Below are 21,683 nucleotides of genomic sequence, written 5' to 3'. Positions count from 1 at the left end.
ATTTTTTCAGGCAACGTGTTGTTTTCTGATCCAGTTTGTCTTGCCTCTTGCAAAATGAAAATGCGTCATATATTGTTCATAATTTTTTTTGTCTGTTTCGAAAAATAACTCATCCGTTTTTTCCATCAGTTTTTTTCCATCAGGTTCAGTTAACAAATTGTTTCATCGAGTGTCTTCTGAACACTTAAATGCTATGCAGACATGTTTGAAACGTCAATTAGAGTCAGACTGATATGGAGTGCAGCCAGTATTTAGACAACCGCGTATTCATACTCGTCAGTATTTAGACAATTGCTTGTAAAATTTAAAGTGTTTTCTGCAACGTTTTTCTAAACTAGAAGAAGAATTTGTTCCTCTAAATCTGCAATCAGAGTCAATTACGTTTCAATATAATTCAAATAAATATGAATGGAATCTATTGAATTTTCTGCAAATTTAGAGAGGAAATAAAGGGCATCAAAAATGCCCACTATGAGTATGCCCTTGAAAAGATGAACGCGCTTACAATCAAATATATTTCAAATTATTTTAAACAAGGAAAGCTGCCTGCCAAGGAACTTGCCTTAACAGCATAGCACCTCTGTGCCCTCATGAGAATAAAGACAGAAAATAATGATAGAAAAAATATATCATAACAAATAAAAAAAAATAATAAAAATTGCTATTTTAAATGTTTTCCCTTTTTTACGATTTCTCTTAAGCTACGATGTTTCTGAACGCATAATTTTTTTGCTTATTCAGATGGAATCGTTAGGCTTTTTACCATGGAAGTGCAGCTCAGATAATAGTAATGAGAAAAAAGAATATATATATTTTTTCTTTTTAAATTTTTCTAGCTAGAAGGTTTCAGCGTCTCATGATTTGAGAAAAGATTCGCAAACTATTTTTCTGCATAGTAGCATTCAAAAAACATTCAAATTTCCATAATTATCATTACTTATTCTATTTACCAAGATATGCATACATATCTAAAAACAAAAAAAAATTATTTCTGATCCAAATTAAACGAACGTATTGGCTAATTAAAAAAGAAAAAAAACGTACGCACTAAATCAAAATTTTCAAGAATATTTCTGTCTCGTATTCGATGCGCGAAGCAAATGATTGCATCCATGCTCATTTCTGAATAGTTTTCAGGCAAAATACGATCTTCGCTCAATATATTTACGAACTTGTATCCTTTGTAATTGAGTTTTTCTTTAACTTACCTTTGCATGAAGGATAAACTATTTTTACCAACAGTTTAGTGCATCGAAGTCATTGAACTTGAAGATAAATTGACTCAGGCACCACAACTTGAATTCGTAACGGCATCAGTCGTGATTCTCAATCCAAATAAAATCAATCAAGTTTCATTTCAGTCGTGATTCTCAATCCAAATAAAATCAATCAAGTTTCATTTCAGTCGTGATTCTCAATCCAAATAAAATCAATCAAGTTTCATTTCAGTCGTGATTCGCATTCCAAATAAAATCAATGAAGTTTCATTTCAGTCGTGATTCGCATTCCAAATAAAATCAATGAAGTTTCATTTCAGTTGTGATTCGCATTCCAAATAAAATCAATGAAGTTTCATTTCAGTCGTGATTCGCATCCGAAAACAAAATCAATAAAGTTGATTCAGTGACGAGAATAATTGGTCCTCTTTTCAAGGTTTATTTAAATGGGGGATTACATGCGATACTGAAATCCACATTTAATTGTATGGAGTTTTAAGTTATTGCAGCTAGTTTTACCTCCTTATTACAGCTTATTTCCTTCTTTAATCCCCACAAAAGTACCTTCAAAGAACGGCAGAAAACTTCGGAATCTAACTTAATTTTTAAAATTTGATGAACTTAATTCAGAATTCTATGTAGGTAGTGATTTTTCTTTTTGTTCCGACCATTGGAAATGGGGAGGAACTTTATTTTCGGGTTTTCTAGTTTTTTTCCACGCAAAATCAGCTACCACAAATGATCCTCGGAGAGAGTCGAGTGGTATATCATATTAAAGCCCTTTCAGTCGTGATTCGAACGACCTTAAAATTCTCGCAGTGTCAAGAAAAACCTGTTTAAAATTTTTGATTTTTAGTTCAATTTCGAGCGAAAAACGCGATTGAGTATGGTTCGTTATGTAAAATTAACTATTTAAAATTAATTTTAAGCACCCAGAACTTGATATAGCTATCAAGAAATCTAGTTTTGGGTGTTTTTAGCGCTTATTTGACAATAAAGATTTGCAAAAAAAATAAAATATTTTTTTTTCATTTTTTGTTTGGTGTTCATTTTTTGCAAACAATTTTTGCCAATCATGCCTATTTCACTAATTCTCCACGCGATTGTTTAGTTTTCGAATCACATCGCTCACTATAAACGACATGAATATGGTCGGAACAGGTTATCCTTTTTAAGGAAAAGTCTTAAAATGCTCTAATAACTACAGAAAGTGCATTCATACTTACTTAGTATGTCATTTATGGAGGCTCATCGGTATATATGCACTTTTTGAGTTCAAGGTTATTTGCTAGAAGGTAGGGAAAATGCACTCTAATTATAAAAGCTAAAAAGCCGCAAACAAATTGTAATCGATTTCTAGTTTCGAGTGCAATTTAATTTTCAGATTTCCCAGCGGAATAAAAAGTTTTCCTATAATCCATTTTTCTCAAATTTGGTCAATTTTTATCAAAAAAGTGCAAATAAAATTTTTTTAAATCCAAGGCCATGTATATTTTCTATCCTCGCGATAAGCAGGGGTATTGCAATCGGGAACTTGACTTTTTTCCGTTAATAACTTAGTTCACAGGACGGATCTGGGCTCCTGGTGGTACATTGGTTCATCATGATATCAAATTTCTTACTGTCTCCTGTACACTTAGCCTGGAGGTAACGAATGCGGGAAAGGTCCTGTAAACGTTCCCGCATTCGTTACCTCCAGGCTAAGTGTACAGGAGACAGTAAGAAATTTGATATCATCATGAACCAAGGTACCACCAGGAGCCCAGATCCGTCCTGTGAACAAAGTTATTTACGGGAAAAAAGTCTAGTGCCTGATTGCAATACCCTGGCTGGGAAATCTGAAAATTAAGTTGCACTCGAAACTACAAATTGATTACAATTTGTTTGCGGCTTTTCAGCTTTTAAAATTAGAGAGTTGCAATCGGGAACAAGACTTTTTTCCCTTAAATAACTTTGTTCACAGGACGGAGCTGGGCTCCTGGTGGTACCTTGGTTCATAATGATATCAAATTTCTCACTGTATCATGTAAACTTAGCGTGGAGGTATTGAATGCGGGAAAGGTCAAATTTGACTAGGATCTGTTTTTTATCAAACGGCAAATATTCCGGTTCAAAAAAATGTCGGCCTATAATTTGTTTTTCGGCTTTGTTGCCACATCTTAGAATCGTTTTTTTTCTGTAATCAATTTTTACTGTAGTTGCTTCAAGTGCTTAAGCATTTTTGAAATCCTGCAGAATTGAAATTTGTTTTTGCATTGGTTCTAAGTTTTCCAACTCGATTTCATTTGTTTTTTCATTTGTCTATTTTATCGGCTGAATAAATTTTGGCTTAATTTTTATCGACCTAGTGGCCTTTTATTGCGTCGTGTTGGTTAAGAAAAAAAATTTATGTGCGTGCGTGAGTGCTGAGAGGAAAAAGGACATAAAATGTTTTTAGTAGTTCAGATATTTTTTGACTTTTTTGGGCATGAAAAATTTCTGCTCAGGTGTTTTCGGCTTTGTTACCGCTGGGTAATTATAAATTCAAAATCAATCAACCATTTGGTGCATCTGGTGTAAAGGTAACATTACTGCTTGAGACAGCAGTGGGTTGCGGTTCGAATCCGGCTGGGACCCGTTTTTTTTTGCAAACTAGAGTTTTTGTGCTTTTTCGGGCTATCGTCCGTCTGTTTATTTTTGCCGGCTTAGTTCAAGTAGCCCGACTGTTTTTGAAGGTTCAGCTTTCTGCCAAGTTCCTGTAACCCTGGTGCCTGAGACGACAAAGACCAGGATTTCCTATCCAGTCGAGACCCATGTTTTGCAATTACAAAATTTTCAACTAATTTAGATTATTGTCAGTCTGCTTTTTTGTTGGCTTAGTTCCGCAGAATTCATTTGTTTTCAAAAAACTTGGTTTCTTTTTAGCATTTTAAAAGCTCTTTGTAAAGTTTCTAATGATGCAGGCAATTTTGTTCCGGATTTTTTGGGCTTTTTTTGAATTTTTTCTTTAAATTTTTGCGTTTGAGTTTAATCATATATCATTTATATTTGTATCGCAAGTGGTGCGAAGCTCAGCTTCGCCTTTGAGTTAAAATTCGAATATTGTAAGTCAGTTTTTTTCTGTTTCTCTGCGTTCATTTACTCTTTTCCAACTGTCTGTTGGCTAGGTGGTTTACTTGTTTTTGTGCATTACTCGGAATATTGTGGTCGAATGAGTCTGTGCTTCTCATTAAAATATTCATTAAAACAGTTGTGGAATTAACTTTGTTTCAGTTTTTAGTGAAATGTTAATTTTGAATGAACGCGGAATGGATGACCAAAAATAGGCAGAATATTTTGCTTGTCGGAATTGGAACGCTCATTTTCCTAATATACTTTTTTGCCGAAAATCTGCCTCCGAGTTCATCCGACGCACAAGTTCCGACCAAACATCCGCAAGCTTCGCAGAACCGAAAAGTGGATGGAAAAGAAGAAGAGAAGCTGCCGGCGGAAAAGCAGATCAAATCTGAGCAGCCCGGAAAGTTGTTCTCAAACGAAATTATGAGTGGTAATTTGTTTTCTAACGAAGTGGAGGTTGAAGTGAATTCGTTTGAAAAGTACACTAAGTTCAAGTCAAAATCAGAACCAGAGAAAATTAAGACATTTCGAGATTTTTTGGTCTCGTTGAAGAACCAAGACAACTTTGCAGAGTATTTCATAAGCATCTTACGGAACTCGAAGTTCACAGCTTTCTTCTTTGAATGTCCGAGCTTGGTGGAATCGTTTTTGGAAAAAGAGTTCGAGTTTGTTCTTACGAAGAGTACAATGTTGGAACGTGCGCATCCTGAGCCTCATGTGTTCAAGGAGCATTTTTCGTGGAAACAAGATCCTGATACGTTTTCATCAACAGTATTCGATAACATGGGAGGCGATGCTACTTTAGTTGTACCTTACCCAGCTAAAACTTCATTAGATAATTCACACGTTATAAAGAATTATGCGCATTTAGCACAATTTGTAAGAAATTCACAAGTGGAAGAGACATTGGAGTTGTTTTCACTGGTCGGACAAACTCTTTTGACATCCGTCGAAACAGGCGAAAGTCCTGTTTGGCTTAGTACAAGTGGAACTGGCGTATTTTGGCTACATGTACGGTTGGACTCCAGACCAAAGTATTACACATATCGACAGTATAAACTAGTAGAATATCTGCAGAATTTGTAGATCAAACTTATATTTCAGTATTTTGTGAAGGTTTTCTTAAAGATGTCATGGTTTGAGTTTCCCACTTGTGACTCAATACAGTTGCTCTCAGCAATCCTCTCGTAAATGACAAAATCTTTTTTAGCGTTCTTTTTTTTGTTTTATTTGAATGCCGGATGGATAGCTTCGAATTCACATTACTTCAGTCGAAACCAAAAGTAGATTAGAACTGAGACATGGAATTTAAAAACAGTATTTTTCAGATGTCGATGAGCTCTTTCCCATGAAGAGACCTCTGCTCAGCTTTGTTTTTGGAGGCATTGTCGGTACCAGTGTAGCTCAAAACTACGACCTACCTAATGTGAAAGAAATCAGCGTAAAGTGCTACGAAGTAGTCAAGAAATCTATCGATTCCGGATCCCAAACTAACACAAATAGTGACAAACCTTGATAATAAATTTTAAAAAGCATATGCTAATGGAGGCTTACGAAAGTTTACAGGCGAATACTCCGAATGACGTTGAGATGACTGCTCAGCAAAGTGACAGTGAAGACGAATACGAAGAGTTCGAGGAACATATTTTAGTCGAGTTTGACGGTGCACTTAACCGACAGTTTCTGAGAGACGAAAATTCATCTTTAGTGATAACTCAGCTGCTCCATAAGCCATTCATGTCTGTGGGGCCATTGGCTTTTCAAGGAAATTATGAACAAATGGCACACACTGCGATGATTTACACGAATCCGGAGCAGTCCAAAGAAAAAGAAAGTAGTGACGATAAGTCGCCTTCGATTCCCTGTGAATTTGTAGCCTCATGCACAAAGAAATTAGCTATGAAGAGAGTTTTGCTTACCCCGAAAGATCAAACTGATGATTCTGTTAATGTGGAACCTGAAGGTATTGCCAATTAAGCCAATCTGTCATCTTAAATGTTTTCTGCTTAACCTACCACCCTCAATTTACTTTCATATATCTAGTTAATTTAAATACACGTAAATACAACTATTAGTTTGATATGAAAATCATGTTAGTTTTTTCGCTTCACTTGGCTCTGGATTTCATCGTTTTGTGTCCTCTTTCAGAAAAAGTTTGTTTCAATCTTTTGCAAGAAAAGTTACTACAAATCTGACTTTGGTTTCATTTGATCAGTGAGTTAAACTGTACTAACAAGCATCAGAGCAGAGAGCACTTTGAGATGGTATCTGCTACTGACTTGATGCGACAGCAGCTGGCCGAACTGATGGGGTCGGCTGCAGGTAAAATAAACTAACTTTTATCACACTCTAAACTTTTTAAAGGGGGCACTTATCAACCCCAACAATCTTCGGAAAGTAATGAGGGAAAATGCAATTTTTTAACAGAATAAAAAATATGGTGGATAGAAAATTGAATGAAGGAAAGAATTCCCAGCGTGCAAATATGGTTGTTGTCCACTTATAACTTTATTTAAAATCCGTTCATTCTCTGTTGTCATTCGAAAGGTTCTCTCATTGGTGTTGTGTTTTTATTTGACATGGAAATCGATTCTGGTAAATGCCACATTTTTCTGTTGTAAAACACATTGAATTATCGACAACATGACGATCTGTGATGACCTCATTCAACTATTCGTTCAAAACTTTTTTAATTTATGGTTCAATTTTAGCTCGGCAGAAGTCGAGTGAAAAATTAAGTTTGTAAACAAAATTGGGTGAAAAGAGCGATTAATACACGATGAATGGTCGTGGTGTGGCTAACCATAGTTATTCTATGTATGGTCATTTGCATATGAGACCATGAAGATATGGTCAGTTGTGTGATGAGTGCAGGGTTGACTTTAGACGAGTGGGTTTTTAAGGGGTGACTTTGCTTCGCATCGCCTTGCAATTGAACTCCTTCTCCTCCTCCTCCTCGCGAAGCTAAAATCGGAGGTCGAGTTGCGCGTTCTGTTCTGTTCGTGTTATTCCGTGAGTCGCCGACTGGTTGTGAGTGCCGGTCTTAAACTTAATTATACATATGATACAACAACAATACACTTGTTCTTATTTTACACCATAGCAGAGGAGCAATACACTACCAATCAACAAGCAAAACTGAAGCAGCTGATAGGTTTCAAGCGAAGTGCTCCAACTTAACTGTCTGAGAAAAATAGCGATCGTTTTTCATTTTTTTTCGCCTGAAATTCAAGTTTATAAAAAGTCAGTTATTAAGTTTTTCAGAGTAATTATGATTTAAAATGAAAAAGAGATCTTTTTCAATTGAGTAATTAGCTGATGATAATTAAAATCCCAGACTGTGATATTTGGAAGCACTTTCGTTCCTGAGACTTCGATACAACTAATACTTCCTCATGTACTTGTGTGTAGTGATATGATATGCCATTAACTAGGGTTCTGTCTCTGATAAAAATGAGTAATGTTATTTTAGATGAGTTTCATCACTGGAAGAGAAGATTAGCCTCATTTCTTAAAATTTTGGACAGTAAATGTATGTACACAATTCGAACTGTAAATGTATGCGCAAAAGTTGACATTCAGAAAAAGGGTGTTTGCTATTCTTAATTTGAACAGAAAATATAAGTCTTAGATCCTCAAAAACTGATTGGACGACTGCAAATTTCTTAGCGAGACAATTATATTTTTAGTCCAAAGTCAAAAAATCCTTCAAATTGGAAACAGAATTATCTCAGTATTCAGGTCCATTTGTTCTGTTAATAATCAGCTAGAATTTTTGGTTTAGGTTATTTTTGCAAATTTTCGCTATATTTACTATATAACTGAGTTAGTAGGGTCCGTTGAATCCTTGTGTTACTGGTATTTGTGCTGATTGTATTCCAGAATTTCCATCTCTCTGTCTTAGTGTATTGTCATCTGCTGCTCATTTCAGGGGACGATGAGCCGACGTACCACTTCTCAGACAGCAAAGTGTGCAAGTCGTTCCTGCTCAACTGTTGTCCCCACGACATCCTCCACTCTACGGTTGGTAGTTCTTAAGTCTCCCATTTGTTGCTACGTAAAAGTAACCGAGTCTCTCAATTGCAAGATCGGTGGTTCGAATACCACCACGATCCGGGAACTTTTCTTTGGAATTTGGAAGCAAATAAGTGCAATTCTTAAGCTTAAGGACTGGTTTCGAAAACTTTCCGAATAAGCATTCAAACGAAATCAAGCATGTTTCTTTTTTTTTCAATCTCATTCGCCAGCTGTCATTATTGGTCTCATCACAGTTCATTAGATGGCTGAAATATCCTCTTTTGCATATTCTCTTGTTGCATTGCTAGTCAGCAGTGAGTGGTTCTTTATTTGATAAATGACATTAGTGATGATGTTGAAGCGCATGGACATTGGACAGTGTTCGAGGTACCATGACTTGGCCCTCCGAGCAGACTACGAGGCAGCTGTGAAGAAGGGCAAGTCTTACAACTATGAAATGGACGTGAGTTTATTAATACTTAGACAAAAAATTAACTGTTCTAACGCTCTTTTCTTTAGAACCAGGCAGTTGTTTACACAAGGAATGATTGTGTTATAGTATGAATTATCTTTTTTTCCCAACCCAAGTCGCAAATATTGTTGCGAAGCAAATATTGTTGCGACGCAAATATTGTTGCGATTAAATGTGTTCATTTTGAAAGTGTTCATTTTGATCAATAACCAGCTATTAAGTACAGCCAATGCTAAGGATTTTAACACAGACTATTATTGTTCCGACTTTCGTAACGAAAGTAACGGAATATTTGTGGTCGGGTGGTTTTTTTCTTAAGACAAATTTCGACTTTTTAAGTAGCCATTTTTGACGGGATTTTTATACATCATACAAAAGGTATTGTTGTCCTGAGCTGCAGTTTGGAAAGATATTTCACCTGTGATCATTTTTCGTAAAGTTAGGAGGGTTTAAAAATTGCCAATTTAGGACAATTAACGCGCGATATATTTCGCGCTATGAACGCGTAAGCGGAGATTTAATCCGTCATAGAAATCGTTTCAAATTGGTTGAAGGAAGCTTGTTTGCCATACTTGAACTGTTAATAGAAGCCAAATGTATCACATTGTACTTAATATGGCGTGTGGGGTGATGATTTTCTCAAAAAATCTCAAATTTCAAAAAAGTTCATTTTATTTTCATTACCTTCCTATTTTTTCATGTTATTACTGCTCCATAGACTGCTCTATAAATGGAAGCGTGTTAGTCGGTTAATTACTTTTTTTTAAATTGACTGGTACTGCTAATGCGTCAAAACTGGCGTGCGCCACTCAAAAAATTTTGAAGACTCAAATTTTTACTCATTCAGTTTTCCCAGTAGCGTTATCGGTCATATTTTTGCTTGTGCATGCGAAGTGCAACTTCGCCTTAGTGTTAATGCATGATCGGGCGAGTTTTTTTAAACAGGCCATAGTTTCATTTATAGGCACGTCGTGGAAGGTGTTGACGAGCTTCTTCAAAATTAGTAGATATTGCCACCTGTATTCCACAAGCGGAGCGTAATTTAATACTGACGATGCAACTTTTTTTCCAACCTAAGTCGCAAATAGAAGTGATCATTTTATAGCACCTTTGATATATTTGCAACCATAGGCTATTTAATAGCATCTGTTACCTTTTTTCTTGGTGGCTAGTGTTAGTTGCTGTTTGATAAACAGGATAAAATAGCATCGGATTTGGTTTTCGTCTTTTTTTTATTATTTATTAAGAGTCGATAAACCTATTTCAGACTCGTATATAGGTTGCGATGTTTTTTTTTCAGGATAAGTTTTAAAATTTAATCAGGCTCAAGTATATTTGTTTACTGTTTGACTTCTTTTAAAGTTCTGTTCTTTTCCTTTGTTAACAGGAAGGTAAACTCCACTATCAAACATCGAAAGTTTAAAGGTCACGAAAAATATGATCGACTTCTTGTTTCGAAAGTGGAATTTAATTTTCAGATTTCCCAGCGAAATAAAAATTTTTACTTTTTGATCCAGTTTTCTCCTATTTAAAATAGGGTTTCAAATATTAAAAGAGTTTCAAGGTCATCTATTTTTTTTCTTTGAAATTTTAAAAATGAGATTTAAAAAAAACAACTTGGGTTCTTTGACTCTTCCAACTCTCTGTTGGCTGTGTTTATTTTTTCGAAACGCTTTTAAAATACTTGCACTTTTCGCAAGAAATATCATTTTTTGCTAGTTTCTTTTTACCTTGCCCCGTCTTACAGGCTTGTTATTTCACTGAAGGAAATTTTGACTTCTCATTTTTTGGATTTTTTTGCCAAAATTTTTTACGCCCTGATTTTGGTCGAAAAAATATGGCTTTGAAAAATGCCCTTTTTTGACTTTTTGAACGTTTTTGTGAAGCTTTTTCACTTTTCTTTAAAGCTACCTGCCCACATCTAAGATTAAGGATTGAATCGGAAAAAAAGGTCCCGTGAATCTTGTCTACTGAAATGTTTACTCTTTGTTTCGGCAGAAAAACCTTTATGAACTTGAGAAAAGACCAATTTTAGACAAATTATCCGTTTTTTGAATTTTTTATTTTCAAACATTGTCTGGGGATAAGCGTAAGACCAGGTTTCAAACGTCTTGAAACATTTTGGCATGAACGTTTACTCCTTGGTCTCTCTTTCTTGGTTTTTCATGAGCTAAGTACGCGAGACAATGTACGAGTGTAGATAAATCATTTTGTGTAGGGAATTATTCAGGTCCGTAGCGCAGATGCGAGGACGTGAAACTCCTAGCCTTTATGTCGGAGGTTCCCTTCCGGCACAGCAAACATTTTATTTTTCAAGTGTATTTTTTACTTTTTCCTTAGTCATATTCGTTTGTGCTTTCTTGAGCTCTTATTTGCCGTTTTCTTGCTTGGGTTTGCAATGTGATCTTCGCCCTGGTTTAAATTTCTTTAGTGTAGGTTGGATGAGAAAAATGTGAAATAGTAATTTTGGATGTCCAGAGGGTCTATTCTCTCTATATCCGCTACTGAACACTTAACTTAGTCTTCCCAAATAACAATTTTCAATTGACACAAAAAATTGATAGACAAAATTTAACGAACGAGTTCAAAAAAGCGGAGGAGCGAATGCTCAAAATTGCGACTAAAAACTGAAGTATTTGATTTGTGAGCCGCCGGGTATGCCAAGCAGGAGTCCTTCTGGATTTTTGTAGGTTCAGAGCTCAAATTTTATCAAGCGCCCTGTGATCTGAAGAAAAGTGTAAATTGTATTAGCATCGTTCCATTGGCTTAGGCTGAAAATAGGTCATGGTTTAAGTAATTCATGGTTTAAGTGAGTCATGGTTTAAGTAGTTATTCATGAATAGTGACACGATTTGTCATGATTGATGGGTGATGATGATGATTAGGCAATGGATCACCTGGAGCGGTTCATAGCAGACTGTGACCGGAAGACGGAGTCGGCCAAGAAGCGACTGGCTGAACAACAGGAGGACCTGACAATCGAACAGACCACCAAGGTACCCTATTCGCATCATTCCATTCGCCTAAAGGAGTGCATACATAACTATTCGTTTTTTTTTCTATTCATATATGTGAATAGACGATGACTGTAGGACCCGCTAGGAAAAGAAATGACCAGGGTTAGATTTTTTGCGGTAAATAAAAGAATACTGTGGTCTTGACGCAGCGGAATATACGTACTGCTTCTACATGGTCATAATTCGTAAACTTTTTCAAACATAGTTTGTGAACTACACGTCCACCATCTGATTTTGCGCATATAATTTTGAAATAGTGAAGGTGGTGTTAGTGTATCTGTGTGTGTGAGAGTGTGTGTGTGTGTAGGTGAATGGTATCCACGAGATGGCGGAGAAGATAGGGAAGAAGTTGGCGGAGGCGGAGAGTGTGGGGGAGGCGGGGGATGTGGACAAGTCCATGCAGCTGTTCAAGGAGGTGGAGGAGCTCAAGGCCGAGAAGAGACGCTTGGAGGCAAGTAATGATCATCAATACAAATGAGGAATATCATCAGAGTTGAAAGTTAGATTAAACAATAGTAATTTGCAGAGTTTCAAATTTGGTGCAATTTGATCGGTTAAAATTACGAGGCTGTCCGGTTTTGATCAGAACAGTTTTGCTGTTTATCCTAACCTGCACCTGCCCCTAACAGAATATCAGTCACTCTAGAATATTTTCCGATAAAAACAAAACTGTATCTAACAAATATGTATTAGGAGGACTATCGGAATACGATGCCAGCCAGTACATTCCAGCAGCAGAAACTGCGCGTGTGTGAGGTGTGCTCAGCCTACTTGGGATTGTATGACAACGACCGAAGACTGGCAGACCACTTCGGGGGCAAACTGCACCTGGGCTTCATCGCCATCCGAGACAAGCTGGAAGAGCTGAGGGTGAGGAGTCAAGTCCATTTAGGACTTAATGATCGTGTCACCAAACAATCTTCTTGTATAGTTTTCTCCCCATTGAAATTCGTGATGTTTTGTTCTGAAGTTGCCTTGATAAGCCCTTCCCGCATGTGCAAATGATCTTAAGTTCAGTTCACTGTTCCAGCTGTCGGTGACATCTAAGAGGAATTTCAGAGATGGAGACATGTCAAGATCTCGCGAGGGCAGAACGAACAGGTAAGCCAAGCGGGTAGTAAAACAGCTCTGCTCTTCTGCTCTGATCTTAATTATGAATAAAACGATGAAAACTGGAAATAGCAAACATGTTTCAACTCAAATTGGTTTAACGTTTCAACTCAAAATCTATGACAAAAAACGATGAAGACTACCAGAATTGTTACATTGTTTATTTATGAAACATTGGCTTCCAATTTTTTATCCTAGAACGGATCGTTTTGGGACGATTCGAATGGTTTAAAATTACTCCAAAACTTTTGGACCTATTCGTTTGCCAATTACGTCAAAATATTCCTTAGATTTTGACAAAATCAAGTTTGAGAAGAATTAAATGTCTAGCATGTTCAATGAAGTTTTAATGATCGATCTAGAACTTTCAATGAAATTCCGATTTTTATTATTTGGTTTTGAAGCTATTTTGAAACTAGTTAGCCAATTTTTACACATTATTTTGATACAATTGGTTTAAAAATTGGTCCGGAAGTTTTTGGGTAATTTTAAACTTAACGAATTGACCCAAAAAACCCCTTTTTTAAAATCAACGTGTGGAACAAATTTTGGATTAATAATTAATACATATTAATTCTGGTAACATGTAATTCTGTTGTGACATCTTTTTTATCTAAAATTAAACGAATTTCAGAAAAAATTTGTTCCAATTCTATTCGTTTTGTGCGGATAGTTTAAGACGGCACCACAGTTTTACAGATCCGATTGAACAGCGTTTCATTGATTGTGATCATTTATTTGTATTGCAGTGATCTAGAAGAAGGCGAGGAGAAGGAGAGGTCGAGGTCACGCAGTCGAGACCGACACAGAAGGTAAACTGATATTTGACCCAAAACTATTGCCGTTTTTTGATGGGCTAGTTGTAAGTTTGAATATCGAGGTTTATTCTGTTGATTGTCTGTTTACAAAAGCGAAGCGTTGTGTCGTATTACGAAATTGACTTTTTTTCCAACTCAAGTTGCAACTAAAAGTGCCTTTTTATCTTATTTTGTGGCACATTAGCAGCAATAGCTTTATATCTGGCTTACTTCAGTTACATTAGCATTATATCTTTATCTGATTTGTTGGTGGCTAGTTTTTGATGCTTATGAAGTGCCCATGACGAAGATGCAAGGACGTGAGACTCGAGGTCAGTCACCGATTTCGGCACACATCGAAATTTTATTACTTTCGCCTTTCATTTTTTACACGAGCGTAGCGTAATATGTTGGTACGATGCAACTTCTTTTGTCCAACCTAAGTAGCAAACGAAAGTGTTTTTTTTGTACATTTGAATCGGTATGTAGCATTTGTAGTATAATATCATATGTGCTTTGACATTTGTTTAGTAAAAAATATATTACAATGGATGCTTTTCAATTCACTAATTGAACCCAAAAAAGCAATTTGTTTCATACAACAGTATAATAATTTAAAATCCATTTCAGAGTTTCTCCAACTCGATATATTTCTTGAGATTTTTGAAATGCATAAATTATACGCAATTTGGTTTAATACATTCTAAACATTACATGCAAAATTTGAGTTTTAAGGGAATTTCAAGCTCCCGAGTCTTTGCCGCTTTCTTGCTTGTGTTTTCGAAGCTGCAGCCTCGCCTCTGTTTACTTATTGAACTAAACATGGCTGTTTTTTGACATTTTCACTTTTTTCACTGTATCATCACGCTCGGCACTAGTAATCGTATTGAAACTGCGCGCTATGCTTTTCCCGTCAAAAATTTTGAAGAGTAATGAATGTAGTGAGTACTCTTGTGTAGGTGTTGAAAGTTTTTTTGTTTTTTTTTTCAGGAAAAAGTTTTGAAAAGTTCACGCTCAGTTTTGACTTTTTGCAGTTTGATTTTTTTGTTGACATCATTTACCTTTTTAAAGGGAAGGCAAACTCCCTTATAGAACTGCAAAATGTTAAAATTTCGAAAAACGTGATCGACTTCTAGTTTTGAAAGTGAAATTTAATTATCAGATTTCCCAGCGAAATTAAAATTTTTATTATTGATCTAGTTTTCCAACTTGTTTTATAATTATCAAAAAGCACATGCCTCATATTGTTCGTGAAACATAAAGCGATTTAAGGACATACATTTTTTCTTTAAATTTCGAAAGTCATTTTTTCTGTTTCCTTGCGTTAATTCTTTTCTTCCAAATGTCAGTTGGCTATGTTTTTAAGTGTCAGTGAACGAAATGAATACGAAGGTTTTGTTTTGAATTATTTAAACGAAGGTTTTTTGGCTAGGTAATTTCAACGAAACATTCAATGAACCAAGGCTGGTTGTTTTTGGTTATTTGACTAATGATTTGTTTGAAAGTTCACTATAAATTCATTTTATAAAAGGAACTAAGATATGCTCTCCAATTTAGAAAGAAAATGATGATGCGAAAAACTTGAATGACTTAAAATTTCGAAAGTTAAAACTAACCCAATTAGAAAACACTGGGTCAATACGATTTTTGTTCCAGCGACTCCAGCCTCAAATTCAGTCATTTCTTTTGGTAAATGGAAGGCAAACTCCACTATCGAACAGTTAAAATGTGAAGGTCACGAAAAACTGAATCGACTTCAAGTTTCGAAAGTGGAATTTAATTTTCTGATTTCCCAGCGAAATAGAAATTTAACCGATTGATCCAGTTTTCTCTAAATGGGTTAATTTAATCAAAATAGTGTCAAGCATAAATTATTTGTGAAAATCAAGGAATTTTAAGGGCATATAGTTTTTATTCCAAACTTTCAAGTTTGAGGTATTTCAAGTTGTACTGGTTGTGTCTGAATCTGTTAAGTCTCACAGGGTGTTTTTTGGTATGACAGGGTGTTTTTTGGTATTTGGTATTGTTTATCGATGACTTCAATTCAGCTTGTGTATTATGTCCCTTCACAACTACACCCGTATTTATACGTGTTATTACATGTGCAGCCTCTTAGTTGATTCTTCATGTTCAGGCGGAGATCGCGCAGTGGCAGTGGTTCGAGGAAGAAGAGCAGTCGCCACTCGAAGTCGTCCCGCTCCAGTCGCAGATCCAGATCACGAGACAGAGATCATAGGCGCAGAAGACACAGGAGGTAGGGGACATATTGCACAGAGTTGTTGTCGGCAATTTAAGTGTTATTTAGTGTAACACAATGTGTTATTTAACAATTAATTGTATATAGAAAAGGAAGTTTTTAAGTTGCTCTGTAAGAAACTGAGCACAATAAAAAAGCGAAGGGCCCATGAAAAAACTATTTGATTATATTTTTTTGCTACCAAAGTATAATTTTTTTCAAGAGGAATCTACTGTCTTAAGAATCTATGGTAATCCCTGTAAAAACAAAGTTTTTCTGTTTCAGATCTCGATCAGGAAGTAGCAGCTCAGAATGAAGAAGATGGAAGGGCATGTGCTGATACAGTTATTGAACAATTCATAGCTCCAACTCTGATGTGTTTGACATTCGAAATATTTATAGTTCTGTTGCTGGTGTTGTTAGACGCAAAGTCAATGGTTATTTTTATTCTTTTGAGAAATGTGATTTTCTATGCTACCCTAATATGCTAATCATTCTAGTTCTTTTTGTTGTTTTAAATTAAATTGTTGTTATATCTTTTTGTTTTTATCGTCGAGCCTCCGAGAAAAACTTTATTTCGATCATTACAGTTAATTCAAAAGTTTGTTTTGCATTCCAGTTTTTCAAATTTTAAAATATCAATCCACCTATGTCACTCATTAATAACACAAACGTAGTTCAGACTCTTATATAGGTCGCGGTGGTTTTTTCATTTTTCTTCAGACATTTGTTCAGGCTCAAAATTACTTTTTCGCGGTTTGATTTTTGATTTTTTTTTTTAACTCAGTTCATTTCTCTTGTTAAAAGGAAGACAAACTATACTAACGAACAGCCAAAAACGTGATTGACTTCTAGTTTTGAAAGTGGAATTTAATTATCGAGTTCCCCAGTGAAATAAAAAATTGTACCTATTGATCCAGTTTTCTCAAATTGGATTAGTTTTATCAAAAAAGTGTCAATAATAAATTGTTATATAAATTCAAAGGGCTTTAATGTCATCTGTTTTTTATTTGAAATTCGAAAATTGAAATTTGTTTTTCAACGTAAATCAATCTAAAAACTTGTTCAAATAGTTAGTTCTAATGAGCATACTGAAATTTAAGAAAGAAGCGTCTATCGTTGCAACCGTCTCAATAGATTATTTTTTCGCGTTTGAAACCATATTCATATAATTACACATATTCATATAATTACACAATCCTTTTCATTCCGATCCTTGAAAATGGGGAAGAATTTCTGTCTTCGTTTTTTTTTGGTTTGTCACACAAAATCAGGTACCAAATCATCGGAATGAGTCGAGTGATATAATAATTTATAGCCTTTTCAGTCATCATTGGAGCATTTATAGAATAATTTCAAAAAGTTGTCCAAGTTTCGAGAAAATCTGATTTCAAGTTTTTGAGTTCGGTCTAATTTCGAGAATGTAAAGCAAGTCTTCATTTTACTTGCTCGACATTTGACTAGAATTTTTTTGTTTAAGTAGTGAAAATTTAGTTTCAATCCCGAAAGCTGGTTTTGGTAGTTCCACTTAGCGCTTTCCTGGCATTAAAATTACGAAAATCATGGTGCAAAAAACGGAAAATGTTTCTGCTTTTTAAAAAAAATTGTGTTGGTCCTTTTTCGAAGACAACTGTTGTCGATTATTTCTATTTCACTAACGTTATACGCGCATCATCACAACACGCACAAACTTGACGCCAGTTTGTATGGAGGTGGTCGGAACTCTCTGCTACTTGAAGAGCCTCCGGCTATCCTTGTTTATTTTTTTTAGTTTTGAAATGAAAAAGTTCAATCATTACGAGGCCAAACTGTGCACTGGATAGGAGCACAATTTTGTGTCTGTATGTTCCTGGATTCCAGAGACAAGTCTTTAAACATGTGAAAATGTTGTCGGAACGATCAAAGGAAAGTAAAGAACAAAAGAAGAAGAAATGGAGCGTCCTTGTTGCGGAATCCGCTTACAATGCAAAAATGCACAGTTTGGCCTCGTAATGATTGCATCGAAATTTTTGGGTACACTTTTATATATTTTTTGTTTCTTATTTCTATGCATTTGTGTATAAGTGAAGGCCGAAATTAATGAAGGCGAGATTTAATTTGCTGAGTTTTTATAATTGAGTAATGAACGTAGTGAGTACTTTTGTATAGGTCTTTGTGTTTTTTTTGTTTTCAGGAAATTTGTTCACGCTCAGTTTTGATTTTTCGCAATTGGTTTTTTTTCAAGTTCAGTGCTTTTTCATTGTTAAAAGGAAGGCAAATTCCACTACCGAACAGCAAAATTGTTTTTTTTTTCGAATTTTTTTTATCGAATTTTTTTCGTACTAGTAGATTATGTTGGTATATTGTTCGAAGCAGCTTGAGCTGCTGAGCTCGCTCTAGGTTTCTTAAAACACTAAATTTTGTTGAGTCTTGTGAGTTTCGTTTTGCTGCTTTTCGCTTGTGAATTTGAAGTACGAGTTATTCGCTCTACCGATGTTTCAGGCAGTTCTGTTTCTTCAATAGATGTCCCAAAACTTAATCTTGTGATATTCGAAGAATTTAAAACAAATCATTTGGTTTATCTATTTCCTGGACTTCTATTTCCTGGTTTTTCAACTTACTGTTTTAATTTGCTAACTAGACCGTACATTTAAAGCAGTGAAGCTTCTACATTTCCAATAAAGAACTTCTTTTGATATAAAAATCTTAAGATATAAATAATAAATTTGTCTTAAGTAGCGCCCAATTTATTGAGATTCATTGGGTCGAAATATTATTAGGAAATTACAAAAACTAGAAAACTTGAAGAGAACTGAATTGAATATATATTTCAATATGCGAGGATTTGGTCAGTGTTAGAAATTTTAATGAGGATCTATCGGTATGTTTTTTTTTCAAAAATACCTTAGAAAATTATTACAATGAAGTGGTGATTATTTTTTCTGTTCTTGTGGGATTGTTAACTTTTACGATACACTCGCTCCTTGTATAAAACACTGCCTTTTGTTTTGATTTCGAACTATTCACTGTACTAGTTTCAAAATTCCGACAAATTAAAGGTTTGAAAGCAAGCAGTTAATTCCTTTCTGAAATTTTATTCTCTTAACATAATCTTTTCGATGCAATCCACCAATTTTCACAGGGAGCTTGCATGTAGTGTATCTTAGCGTATGCATCGGGTGATACTTATGAAGTTCTCTTCTAAATTATTGAATGTCATCTAGAAGTTGAAGTCATACTGTTATGAATTACAAAAAACAAGCATTCATTTGCTGTCTGGTTTTTTGAGTTCTTTCAATTAACTACTCATCTTCTTTTCGGTTATAATTTCTAGGCAATACGTTGCTGCAAGGGGGTGTGAGTTGCGCGAGGAGTCTTTTCAAAGTCGATCAGATTGCTTTTTCAGCAATCTTCCAAAACACTACTGAGGGCATATTTTGTTAAAGTGTTCTGCACAGAAAAACAAGCTACATTTTTGTTGTTTTCAAACTAATTAAAGTTTTTTTAGGTTGCAAAAATGCTCCTCTTTTATTACGAAAACAAAAGTCCTACCATTTTTGTTCGGATCTTTTTCTTTGCAGAGAAGACTTCGCTCGGAAGATTCTGTACTACTTGAACGGCAACCGGCTTATCAGTTTGTCATTTTTGCTTAAAAAAGGCTCATGGACATAACTAAATCCAATTTGCATTATTTGAGCCTGAAAAGTGTCTAAATAAGCCAAGGATACGTTTTCTAAAAAGCACTTATATAAGCGTGGGTTAAGTTTGTTTTTTGACAAGATAGCTTAACCTGCTGTCTGTTTTTTTTTTCAGAATATAGAAATGCACAATGCGAAGCATGTAGTCGATATAAACCAAAAATGAGCAATCTGGTAAGCTAATTATCTAAATGAGAGACTGAATATTTATGATCTTATTTCCTATGAAAAAGTTAATTGTATATGTAATGCATTCTTAGATACTGAAGATGTGTACGGCAAAGTTAAATTGCCTAGAAGTCTATCGAGAGTTCGGAATGGTATTATTTAACTAAACTGTGGTTTCAAATTTGTGTAACTAAAACCTATCGTAGATATTTCATACCAAACCGACCTATTAAAAACCGAAAAATGGCATAAAAACTCATTCTTTCTTGGCATTTTTTTAAAATTCAGCTGCTGTTTTTTATAAATCGAGTTTCCATAATAGGGTCCACCCACCAATTAAAATTCGCATTTGAAGAAAAACGGATAATGAAAAAGGCAAGCGTATCCAATAAGCTGCGGTACAGGCAGATTGTTTTTGGGACCAATGAAACTGAGTTTGAAGTCTCAAACCAAGTTGACGCGACGTGATCACTTTAAGCAAGTAGATCATTTTGTTAAGTTAGGTCATTTTGTCATGAATAAATGGATTCAAGGGAACGCATTTGGCAGCTGATATCTCTGAAAGCAGTTCTCTTCGAATGTTGTTGACTGAGTGAAAATACATGGAAAAACTGAACAAAATCGGTACAAAATCAGGTGAAACATATTTTTAATTGCGTTGTTTGAAGAACAGCAAATGCGTCTTCTCTTACGAGTTGAACTTTCACTGACGAATTGGAAACGTAAAAGATAAACATTTTGAGTGGGCGTCAGTATTAAAATTTGTACTAATACACTTCATTGTATATTAGGAGGCCAAATGTCAATGTAGTGGGTATACGATGGCGGGTGATTAAGTGAATCTGTGATTGAATAATAATATGATGATGATGATGATGATGATGATGATGATGTTGGAGACAAGTGGGTGTGTTTTATTTAGAACTTTGCGTTCGACATTAAGATCGGCCACCATGCGGTCACTCTTCCCAAACTGGTGGATGGCTTCACACATGAGTGGGAGATATACATCAAAGCGGCCGATGAAGCGATAGAACTGAACAAGGTGGTGGAGAGAGTGGTGTTCCATCTCCATCCCACTTTCAACGACCCCACCAGACGTGAGTACCCTGTGTGCAATTAAGTTAGACGTTTCTTCCACTACGCTTGGAACTAAACAAAAAAAGTTTCCAGTATGAAATAAAAGGAAAATGAACAAAAAAAATACTGATGCTTGGCATTTTGTATGTATTGCACGAGTCCAATTTTAAAATAAACGTCATCTCCATTTAGCAAAAAAAAAACTTGAGTAGTTCGTACAATTTCTACGAATAAACTGAAAATAGGTATTTATCATTAAGTCCGTTAAATAGCCGGATAAATTCCAGTCAACATTAAGGAAACGTATCAATTTTAGTTGTGATTGAAGAATGATAAAGCTGGAACGCCAAATTTACCTGAATGGTTTATCAAGACAAAGTAAGGGGTCGTGGATATGTTATTATTTCAGCTACTTTCATGTTTTCATCGCCTAGAGGTGAATCGTTTGCTTATTCGATTTCTTTGTTGCTTGCTGAAGATATAAAACAGCCGAAGTTAGGTGTGTATCAAATGATCTTTCGTTTGTGCTGTTAATTGCATCTATTAAATATACATTCATGCTGTATGCTATCAAATTTTGAGTCTTTAAGCGCCGTCTTAAGTGTTAATGAAAGAAGCATTTTTCACGTAGTTAGTCCGAATGATGAAAAAAATAGGTATTGGAAATTTCATATTGATTATTTTTGATATTCTTGATATTTTGGTGTCATATGCTAAATGGAAGCAAATTATTCTCTGAAATAAGAAAAGAGCAAATATACGTGAACTTTTTAGTTTCAGAAATGCTATTTAATTT

General features: G+C 35.2%; 3 protein-coding genes across 4 annotated transcripts in view; all 3 read left to right on the top strand.

Annotated features, from left to right (window-relative positions):
- Positions 1-5,855: 5,855 nt before the first annotated feature.
- Positions 5,856-6,290, top strand: LOC134838914 (uncharacterized). The gene has a single exon (XM_063854227.1). The coding sequence runs from the start codon at positions 5,856-5,858 to the stop codon at positions 6,288-6,290; it is 435 nt and encodes a 144-aa protein (XP_063710297.1).
- Positions 6,291-6,465: 175 nt separating this feature from the next.
- Positions 6,466-16,477, top strand: LOC134839319 (putative RNA-binding protein Luc7-like 1). 2 transcript variants are annotated; one of them, XM_063854825.1, is made up of 11 exons: positions 6,466-6,635; positions 7,217-7,325; positions 8,245-8,336; positions 8,692-8,793; positions 11,688-11,798; positions 12,127-12,270; positions 12,513-12,689; positions 12,850-12,920; positions 13,679-13,741; positions 15,861-15,980; positions 16,248-16,477. In XM_063854825.1, the coding sequence occupies exons 4-11, from the start codon at positions 8,695-8,697 to the stop codon at positions 16,276-16,278; spliced, it is 816 nt and encodes a 271-aa protein (XP_063710895.1). In that variant the 5' UTR covers positions 6,466-6,635; positions 7,217-7,325; positions 8,245-8,336; positions 8,692-8,694; the 3' UTR covers positions 16,279-16,477. The 2 variants fall into 2 exon arrangements, with proteins under 2 accessions (XP_063710895.1, XP_063710894.1); XM_063854824.1 differs by lacking the exon at positions 7,217-7,325.
- A 3,280-nt stretch (positions 16,478-19,757) lies between these two features.
- The window catches only part of LOC134840542 (uncharacterized protein DDB_G0284459-like), a 47,288-nt gene continuing 45,362 nt past the window's right edge, over positions 19,758-21,683 (top strand). Inside the window, exons 1-2 of the mRNA XM_063856424.1 lie at positions 19,758-19,813; positions 20,730-20,907. Coding sequence (XP_063712494.1) covers positions 19,802-19,813; positions 20,730-20,907 — 190 coding nt within the window. The 5' untranslated portion in view covers positions 19,758-19,801. The remainder of the gene's footprint in view (positions 19,814-20,729; positions 20,908-21,683) is intronic.

The sequence above is a fragment of the Symsagittifera roscoffensis genome, chromosome 2 (assembly GCF_963678635.1).
Source record: "Symsagittifera roscoffensis chromosome 2, txSymRosc1.1, whole genome shotgun sequence".
Taxonomy (NCBI): Eukaryota; Metazoa; Xenacoelomorpha; order Acoela; family Convolutidae; genus Symsagittifera; species Symsagittifera roscoffensis.
Note: the sequence above shows the minus strand (reverse complement) of the source record. Positions and strands in the feature narration are given on the sequence as shown.